This window comes from Danio rerio, chromosome 15 (assembly GCF_052040795.2).
Source record: "Danio rerio strain M-AB ecotype USA chromosome 15, GRCz13ab, whole genome shotgun sequence".
Taxonomy (NCBI): domain Eukaryota; kingdom Metazoa; phylum Chordata; class Actinopteri; order Cypriniformes; family Danionidae; genus Danio; species Danio rerio.
The window spans coordinates 50,771,477-50,782,500 of NC_141035.1; the positions used below are offsets into that span (position 1 = coordinate 50,771,477).

The following is an 11,024-nucleotide window of genomic DNA, read 5'->3' on the forward strand; positions in this document are numbered from 1 at the left end:
AGTTAGATCATTTAGCTGATTGCAGGGTCTGGCTGGAGGACTTTTAGCTTAGCTTAGCATAAGTCATTGAAATGGATTAGACCATTAGCATCTTGACAAAAATGACCAAAGAGTTTCAAAAGTTTTGACAATGATGTCAAGACGACATCAAAATACATGAAAAAAAATGAACACATTACAAACGTACATTGTTATGATGTCAGCTGACTACCTTGACACCGTCTACTAGCTAACATTAGTGTCAGATTGATTATAGTACTGTCCTTTAACGGATTTATGGTGTGTTTTTGACAAAAATATTAGACGTAAATTTTGATATCAGGATTAGTTTACATTGATTGTAAGGATAATAAATTCTGTGTAGATTTTTGTAATTGAATCTTTCAGATTAATAAAAAAGTGTTATATATTATAATATATATTATAATAATTATTTTTGTGTCGTTATTGTGTTGGTCAAAAGGGCATCGATGTGTGGATGTCAAATGGACGTTAAGGTTTTGACAAATGCTAAATACTCCTAAGTAAAAATGTATTCCTCTGCTTCTGATTTATCCAGAGCTGTTAAATTTACACAGTAAAGAACTCTAATTAAATGACCTCAAAATTAAAAGTAATTCCTCACTTTACTTATTTCAGTGGAAAAGTAATTTAATTACAGTAACTAGTTACTTTCAAACTAAATACACCCAACACTGGTTATTACACATAGCAACCACCGAGCAATGCATTAGCAACCACCTAACAACCACCCAGAACACCCTAGCAACTTTGGATTTTCCATCAGTCTTAGTACACAATATAAATACAGAAAATTACCGAAACTCTTAGTAACCACATGGCAACCAATCAGACATGATACATTCCTTAGCAGACTGCTCAGAATACCCTAGCAACCACATAACATCTTAGTAACCACCTAACAACCACTCAGGACACCCTAACAACTTTAGATTTTCTGTCAGTCTTAATACACAATGTAAATACAACAAACTATTGAAACTCTTTGGACACTTTTGAGCACGATGCTAACGGTCTAATCCGATTCAATGAACTATGCTAAGCTAAAAGTGCTCCTGCCAGAGCTAGAGAACAGCTGAATGATTAAAAAACAGGTAAAACTCAAGTGTTTAACCCTGTGAGAGCCGTAAAACGAGCAATTTCGAGTTTTCCTTTAATGCTTTACTGTGTGAAGAACCGTATATGCTCACTTTAATGACAATAATTAAAATATAAATGATTCAAGTTCAAACGTCTTATAATAATCCGCAGCAACACTCCAGTTTTCCCGATAAAACTTTCAAAGGGTTAAACCATTATTAGCTGGTGTTGTAATGAACTTTACTTGAAAAAGAATCATTCGTTCTGTGGTTCGTTCGTTCGTTCGTTCTGTGGTTCTGTGGTTCGTTCGTTCGTTCGTTTATTCATTTGATGAACACTCCCTTTAAGTAAAGTGTTACCGTAATCTTTTTGGGTGTTTATCTGTTTAGTGATCAGAAGCAGCGGTTTCATCAGTCAGTGTTTGAGTGTATCGTCTCTCACACACACACATACACATACATACACACACACACACACACACACTGTCCATCATTAGTGTGTGGATCCTCTGCGTCTCTGCGACTGCATGTGTGTGTGTGTGTCAGTGTTTGTCGCGCTCGTCCTCCATGCAGCCACTGATCCACTGCGGCTCACCTCCGAAGGCTTCTTGTGACTGCATGCGTGTGTGTGTGTGTGTGTTAGCGTTTGTCACCCTCGTCCTCCATGCAGTCGTCGATGCACCGTGGTTCGTCCCCGAAGGCTCCCTGCGACTGCATGTGTGTGTTGGCATGTGTGTGTCAGTGTTTGTCACACTCGTCCTCCATGCAGCCGTTGAAGCGCTGTGGTTCGTCCCCGAAGGCTCCCTGCGACTGCAGCATCTCGAACTCCTCGTCCAGGAAGTCCAGCGAGTTGTTGCTGGGTAGGCCGCGGATGGTGAACTTGTGTGAGACTTTGGCCCACTGCTCCCGGTTCGCAGACACCCGCTCGTACAGTTCGGCCGAACGCGGGAAAATCTCCTGCAGGAGCCTGGAAACAAGAGCAGAGGAAGACTATCACAACACAACCATGAGGAGGTCTGGACGAGATTGCTTCTGTATTACTGTAGACCTGTTCAACTGCTCGTTAATGCAAATGTCTAATCAGCCAATCACATGGCAGCAGCTCACTGCATTAAGCGTGTAGACATGATCAAGAGGATCTGCTGCAGTTCAGAGCGAGCATCAGAATGGGGAAGAAAGGGGGTTTAAGAGACTTTGACCGTGGCATGGTTGTTGCTGCCAGACGGGCTGCTCTGAGTATTTCAGAAACTGCTGATCTACTGGGATTTTCACGCACAACCATCTCTAGGCTTTACAGAGAATGCTCCGACAAAGAGGAAATCTCCAGTGAGCGGCAGTTCTGTGGGCGCAAATGCCTTGTTGATGAGGCCAGAGGTCAGAGGAGAATGGCCAGACTGGTTCCAGCTGATAGAAAGGCAACAGTAACTCAAATAAGCACTCGCTACAACCGAGCTCTGCAGAAGAGCATCTCTGAACACACAACACGGCCAACCTTGAGGCGGATGGGCTACAGCAGCAGAAGAGCACACCGGGTGCCGCTCCTGTCAGCTAAGAACAGGAAACTGAGGCTACAATTCACACATTCGATTACCCATACGATTACATGGTAGACCATGTGACCCAATAGGTCAAACGTTTTATCTTGAAGGTGGTGGTGTGTATCAGGATGACCATGCTAATTAGTGTTGCCAACTATTTTCAATGAAAAGGAGCTAAGCTCTGGTAGAAAAGTCGCCAAACGTCTCTAGATTACGCCATGCGTCAATTTGCATATTAATTACGTCATCACGCGCAACAGCTTCAGTTAGTTTAACAGCCTTCGGTTAATAAAGGGGATTTTATTTTTGCACTACACTTTATATATGTCGATTTAATTAAATGCATTGTTTGCATACAATAGATGTGTAGTGAATTTGCAGGACTCTCAGACATATTAACAAAATATTAGATTACATAGTTCAAAAACTGGTGTCACTAAGATCTCTGATTGTGAACAAGAATCAAAATAATAAACCTCTGAGTTAAATTTAAAGCAGGGGAAAAGCAGATCCGTTTGACTGCGCCAGGGAAATACCCCAACATCTGATGCTAAAACATTTGCCATCGTTACGCAGAAGAATGATCTGCTTTCAGGCTGCAGGTAGGAGAGGATGCTGTGTGAGGACCAAGTGTGCCGCAAGCCTGCGTTTGAGTGAAGGTTTGGGCCGTTAGATCGCCCCCTGGGGGCTGGCTGCAGTACAAGTCATAAAGCCCGCCTCCTCCGTGTTAATGAAGGAGACTTGAGCCCAAATAAAAAAAATTATTACACTTGCAATAAATTGTCCCGAAAGATGGTTCTGGTGGATTAAGGCACTGGTTATTGTGCTGAAATAGGTGCAGATCTTCATTTTTGTAAACAGTTTGTTTTTAGCAGTAATTTAATGCTGGGCGTGTCATCGTGATTGACAGCTGTGATTGACAGATTCTCAAAGCAGCGCGTCTGAGCTTCGGCAGGAGACTGAAGTGTTATTATTCGATTTCTGTGTTATTTTACCATGACGATGAGTTCAGCAGTAAACTATAGTTTCTGACATACATGATCCTGGTGGAACACTGTTTATTCGCTAAGTTCAGGGCTTATTTCGGGCTTTATTAGTTTGCTGATACACGCCTAACCACCCAGATAGCAAAATACACTCGGACCAGTTCTGGCTAGATTCTCGCCTGCCGGAGACTTACCCCTCAGAGCTCAGACTGACTACCTCTGCTGGACCTACTCCGGATGCCTGACTCACTGCCCGATTCCAGCCCGAGTCAATCGAGCCGTAATCAGCCTGCGACGCCGCGAGTAGGTTATGCGCTGCGGCCCGGAGCTGGCGCGATTGAATATATAAAACCCTCATATTTGTTAACGTTATTACATCCATTTGTGTTGATATGACAGCAAACGCATGCTGAGAAGTTCGGGGGGCGTGGTTGATTTTACATAAAGCGTTTGGTTGGAAGCTCGACTCGCGGCTCCTCCTCTGGCTCCATCAGACATTCTGCGCAGTCCTTCTGCGCATGTCAAGGCTCCAATTTCAGCAGTCTTTTGCAACAGTTTGTGCCCGTCAAGCAGGCGTTTTGCCCTCAAGGCGTTCAATGGGAAAAGGGGCTGTCGCGTCGTCCATATTTTTTACAGTCATTGGTGAGGACTGACTGGGCTTCCATGTGTGGCGGGGGACGGGCCGACGGCATCACCCACAGCTCATTGAGAAGAGTAGGAACGATACAGTATGGAGAGTCTACAAAAATCTTCAGTAACACCAAAAAAGGTCGCTAGATTTGTCACGAGTCGATTTTTTGAAAATGTGTCGCTAAAGAGATCTAAGAAGTCGCTAAATATAGTTCAAGAGTTCACACTTAGCTGATGATTTATAAAAGCTTGTTTGGCATGCTGTCCCGGGAGAGAGCCCCGAGCTCAAGGGCTCCTCGAGCCCGGGGCTTCTTCCCGTTGGCAGAGCAAGAGGGGAGCCTGAGCTCGATGGATCTCAGAACTCGCCGGCTGCGGTAGCTAAGGGAACACAAGGGATTAGACAAAGCTTGGTTGTTATGTATGTTGAATGTCTTTGGATGGTGGGAGGAAACCGGAGAACCCGGGGAAAACCCACGCGGACACGGGGAGAACATACAAACTCCTCACAGAAACACCCACCGGTCCTGTGGAACCAGGGCTGGCAGTGTTCTTGCTGTGGGGCTCACAGTGCTAACCACTGGGCCGCCGTGCCGCCCAATCAGAGGTAAAGGAGGAGAATAGGGGAGGAGGGGGGTTTCTTCCAAACGAAGATAAAGTGAACTGAAAACTGTGGCTATTTATAGTAGCTTAGGGCTCATATGATCGGAAGATAGTGATTAGCCAATGCAAGACCGGCCGTAATAATCATAAACACGTGATCCCCTCGAAATTAGTAAATGAATTAACTTCACTTAGTATATGACACTGAATATATAAGTTGGCAACACTGATACTAATGAATTAATGTGGTATATATATATATATACACAGTGCTCAGCGTAAATAAGTGCACCCCATTTTGAAACTATACATATTTTTGGCTATTTCGCAGTGAATATAAGTAATATATTTTGGTGTATTTCAACAAAACAGTTTTATTAAACAGAAACGTTTGTATGCATTTGTGAGAGGGCAGAGCTCTGACTTGTAGATGGGCATGGCGATGTGCTCCATGAAGCTGATCTGGAGCTCTGGGATGTAGGCTTTCTCTCGGTCCATCATCTCACTGGGTCTGTTGCCCATCGCCTTCTCCTGCACACACAGACACACACACACACGCACGCACACACACACGTATCAGGCCTCTTGGTGATAAAACACACATATTCTCTCCTCAATGCTTGATTTGTGTGTCTGATCTAAAAACACAGGCAGAGAGACTGCAGCTGAACTCACCAAATCACCCTGAGAGAAAAACTCCTTATAGATCAGCTCCTGAGAGACACAAGAGGAAAACAAGAGTGTTTACATAACTCTTTCTCACAGCTGTGTGTGTGCATTGGTGCTGTCTGTTTATCTGTTATCGTGTGTTTGTCGCGTGTGTGTGTGTGAGGTACCGCAATTTTCCTGGTGGTCTTCCAGCCTTTGGTCTGGTCTGAAAGGTCACAGGAGGTCATGAGCAGGCAGAGCAGCAGACTGCGGTGGGTTCGGTTGTTCGGGTTAAAGCCAACTGCAAACACACAGTGATGAGCAGATTTAATGATATGATGAGCAGATATACCAATATAATGAGCCAAAAATATTGATATGATGAGCAGGTATACCGATACAATGAGTAGATATACTAATATAATGAGCAGATATACTGATATGATGAGAAAATATACCTATACAATGAGTAGATATACCAATACAATGAGCAGATATAATGAGCAGATATACCAATATGATGAGCTATTATACCAATATAAGCTGATTTACTTACTTATAAGTAGATATATCGATATGATGAGCAAATATAACATTTTGATGAGCAGATATACCAATATGATGAACAGATTTACTGATATGATGAGTCAAAACACCAATATAATAAGTAAATGTACCGATATGATGAGCAGATATACCGATATGAGGAGCAAATGTATCAACATGATGAGCAGATATACCGATATGATTAGCAGATATACCGATATGATGAGTAGATATACCGATATGATCAGCAGATATACCGATATGATGAGTAGATATACCGATATGATCAGCAGATATACCGATATGATGAGTAGATATACCGATATGATCAGCAGATATACTGATATTATAAGCAGATATACCAATATGATGAGCAGACATACCGATATGATGAGCAGATATACTGATATGATGAGCAGATATACTGATATGATGAGCAGATATACTGATATGATGAGCAGATATACCACTATGATGAGCAAATTTACAGATATGATGAGCAGATATACCATGTGATGAGCAGCTATACCGATATGATGTGCACATATAATGATATGATGAGTACATGCAGATATCATGACAGATATCATGAGCAGATATACCGATATGATGAACAAATATACCAATATGATGAGCAAATATACCAATATGATAAACAGATATACCGATGTGATGAGCAAATATACCGATATGATGAACACATATACAGATATTATGAGCAGATATACCAGTATGATAAGCAGATATAAAGATATAATAAGCAGAAATACTGATATGATAAGCAGATATACTGATATTATGAGCAGACATACCGATATAATGAGCAGATATAAAGACATAAGCAGAAATACTGATATAATGAGCAGATATACCAATACGATGAGCAGATATACCGATATGATGAGCAGATATAAAGATATGATGAGCAGATATACTGATATGATGAACAGATATACTGATATGATGAGAAGCTATACCGATATGATGAGCACATATACCGATATGATGAGCACATATACAGATATGATGAGCACATATACAGATATTATGAGCAAATATACCAATATGATGAGCAAATATACCGATATGATGAGCAGGTGTACCGATATGATGAGCAAATATACAGATATGATGAGCAAATATACTGATATTATGAGCAGATATACCGATAGGATGAGCAATTATACCGATATAGGCTGATATACCAACATGATGAGCCGACGTACTGATACAATGAGCAAATATAACAATATGATGAGCTGATATACCGATAAGATGAGCTGGTATACCAATATGGTGAGCCGATATACCGATATGATGAGCCAATATACCGATATACACTGATATACCGACATGATAAGCACATATAATGATATGATGAGCAAATATAACAATATGATGAGCAAATATACCAATATAAGCTGATATACCAACATAATGAGCAGATATAACAATATGATGAACAGATATAACAATATGATGTGCAGATATACCGATATACCGACATGATGAGCAGATATGACAACATGATGAGCAGATATAACAATATGCCGAGCCGATATACCGATAGGATGAGCTAATATACCAATATAATGAGCAGATTTACCTATTTGATGAGCCAAAACACCAATATAATAAGTAGATATACCGATATGATGAGCAAATATAACATTATGATGAGCAGATATAACAATATGCTGAGCAGATAAACCAATTTGATGAGCAGATATACCAATATGATGAACAAATTTACTGATGAGTCAAAACACCAATATAATAAGTAAATATACCGATATGATGAGCAGATATACTGATATGATGAGCAGATATACCGATATGATGAGCAGATATACCGATATGATGAGCAGATATACTGATATGATGAGCAGATATACTGATATGATGAGCAGATATACTGATATGATGAGCAGATATACTGATATGATGAGCAGATATACTGATATGATGAGCAGATATACCGATATGATGAGCAGATATACCGATATGATGAGCAGATATACTGATATGATGAGCAGATATACCGATATGACGGACAAAAATACAGATATCATGAGCAGATTTACCGATATGATGGGCAGATATACTGATATGATGAGCAGATATACCAATATGATGAGCAGATATACTGATATGATGAGCAAATATGCCGAAATGATGAGCAGATATACTGATATAGTGAGCAGATATACCAATTTGATGAGCAGATATGTCAATATAATGGGCAGACATAATAATTTCATAAGCAGATATGATCAATCAAACATCACAGATTCATATGAGAGTTATAATAAACAGATACTGACCGTCTGCCATCTTCTGCAGGTCCTTGAAGATCCTCAGGTGATGAGCCAGATCTGTGGCCAGGATAATGTCCCTCATCAGATCCAGCATCCGCTGATAGTCCTGGAGCACACACACACACACGTCACACTCACACACACTGCAGTTTACACTTGTTTATAAAGAGCATCAGCCAAAGACAAACCTTTCTGGAGAACTTCTCAAAAATGTTGCAGCCGTGTGTGTTGAGGATGGCAATGGCCTGAGCGAAGTGATGCCTCTGAAACACACACACACTCGTATTTATTTATTTATGAGACACACACATGCACACAAGCAACATATAAATATAAATATATATGTATGTATGTATGTATGTATATATATATATAAATATATATTTATATATTTATTATATTATATTATATGATATATTTATTTATTTATTTATTTATTTATTTATATATAAACACACACACACACACGTGCTTATGTACATAGACACACATAGAATCAGAGTGTGTTTGAGTGAGCTGAGCAGCAGAGGGCAGCAGCAGATCATCAATAAAAACACATTCACACACACATACACACACACATACACACAGAAGCAAGAGTTCATATTTCTCAGACTTGTAAAGATGACTAACCTTAAATTGCCAGGGATATAAACTAATAAAATTGATCTGTAGAGTGTATAAATACCTCCATGACGGATCCCTCTGAGCTGTAAAGAGCCGCCAGGACGGATTGCTGCAGAAAGCAGAAACACACACAGATTATTAAACACACACTGAGGGTGTCGCAGGATCTTCAGGGATGGTGTGCTACTGTGAGTTTGTATGTGTGTGTGTGTGTGTGTGTTTTACATACCGAAGCCACCTGAAAAGAGTTGTTGGTTCCTCGATGGTCCAGATCGTGACACATGCAGGACACGAACAGAGCCAGAATCTCAATATCTCTGTCAGAATAGATACATATGAACACTTTACACTGAGAAAACACACACACACACACACACACACACACACACACACACACACACATACACACACACACACACACACACACAGACAGCAAACAGCAGCCGCTTCAACACAGAATCAATTTGAATCACTTCTGAATGAACCGATTCACTAAAACGAATCTTCACTTTTAAACACTACAAACGATTGTATGATGTGCAATACTATGCTATTAATAATAATAAGAATAAACACACAACAAACACCAGCTGCTTTGTGTACTTTTGTGTATGTGTTTGTGTGTGTAGTTGAGTGTGTTGACAGTGAAATCACAGTGAAATGCTATTGTGTTTCTAGAGAAAGCCACACTCTGTCATGTTTTACAGACAGAAATGCGTAGTGTAGCAGTATTGAGATTGAAGCTGAAACTGAAATATAGGCTGTGCAAAAGTTTGGGCACCCTCTATTTTATGTGGATTTCAACACCTGTGGTCACTTAATGCTGATAGATTACAACACACAATTGATTTGAGTGACTCAGTGAACCTAAACAATCCTAACACATGTGCCACCAGAGGTGCCTGCAGCCGTACGGCTGTATGCACTGTGCGTACCTACCATGAGAGAGCGCAAGCTAATGCCGCTTTTCTATTTATTTATTACATCATTTAAATTGATTATTAAACACTACACACTTCGATATATTGATAAAGGAAGAAAGAATGACAACAAATAAAGGTGTGCGTTTGTGTGTTTTAAGTGTGTATGTACTGTCATGGTGGGAGATGGGTAAAGAAATATATTGGCTTTAGTTTTGGCGTTTTTCTGCACCTAAAAATTACCATTCAGATAGCGATTGTTTAAAACAAGGTTCAAAATGAGTAAACGCTCTTTAAAACAGCTAAACTTCATTGAGACATTTGCCAAAAGGTCCAAAACTACTAAGACAAATACTGATCCCCCACACAGGGTGAAGACTGCAGTCTCATCAGCACCTGAGCCGGGGAAACCGTCTCTTTCATCAGACAGATCAGATCCAGCTGCTGCGCGGCCTCCTCGCATGGTACGGCTGCCACTCAAGCTGTTTTTAACAATTGTATCTGACAAACTGCCATAAATAACCCGACATCTCCACTCTCACAACCAGTTTCTGAGTTTTCTCACCCTTCCAACCGAGTTTGTTCCACTGAGGTAATGTGGCAACAAGTTTAGTGCTGTTGCGAATATATGCTATATGCGAATTGGTAAACGCCTAACCTGCTCATTCTAATTATTTGGTTATTCATTCATTCATTTTCTTGTCGGCTTAATCCCTTTATTAATCCGGGGTCACCACAGCGGAATGAACCACCAACTTATCCAGCAAGCTTTTACGCAACGGATGCCCTTCCAGCTGAAACATCCACACACACACTCATACACTACAGACAATTTAGCTTACCCAATTCACCTGTACCGCTTTGGACTGTGGGGAAACCAGAGCACCCGGAGGAAACCCACGCGAATGCAGGGAGAACATGCAAACTCCACACAGAAACGCCAACTGAGCCGAGGTTCGAACCAGCGACCTTCTTGCTGTGAGGCGAACGTGCTACCCACTGCGCCACTGCCTCGCCCTTTATTTGATTAAATGAATTAAATTGTAATTGAACGACGCAACAGTGTGATAACAGCATCTCTAAAACTAATTATTTCACTTTAATTTTATTT

The 11,024-nt window shown here is 40.7% G+C and overlaps 1 protein-coding gene across 1 annotated transcript in view; it reads right to left on the bottom strand.

Annotated features, from left to right (window-relative positions):
* Positions 1–633: 633 nt before the first annotated feature.
* pde2a (phosphodiesterase 2A) overlaps positions 634–11,024 on the bottom strand; it is a gene marked incomplete at its 5' end in the record, with an annotated part of 171,077 nt that continues 160,686 nt past the window's right edge. Inside the window, 8 exon segments of the mRNA NM_001442654.1 lie at positions 634–2,067; positions 5,279–5,385; positions 5,530–5,568; positions 5,691–5,803; positions 8,373–8,472; positions 8,555–8,629; positions 9,055–9,102; positions 9,223–9,310. Of these exon segments, the coding sequence (NP_001429583.1) occupies positions 1,839–2,067; positions 5,279–5,385; positions 5,530–5,568; positions 5,691–5,803; positions 8,373–8,472; positions 8,555–8,629; positions 9,055–9,102; positions 9,223–9,310 (799 nt within the window).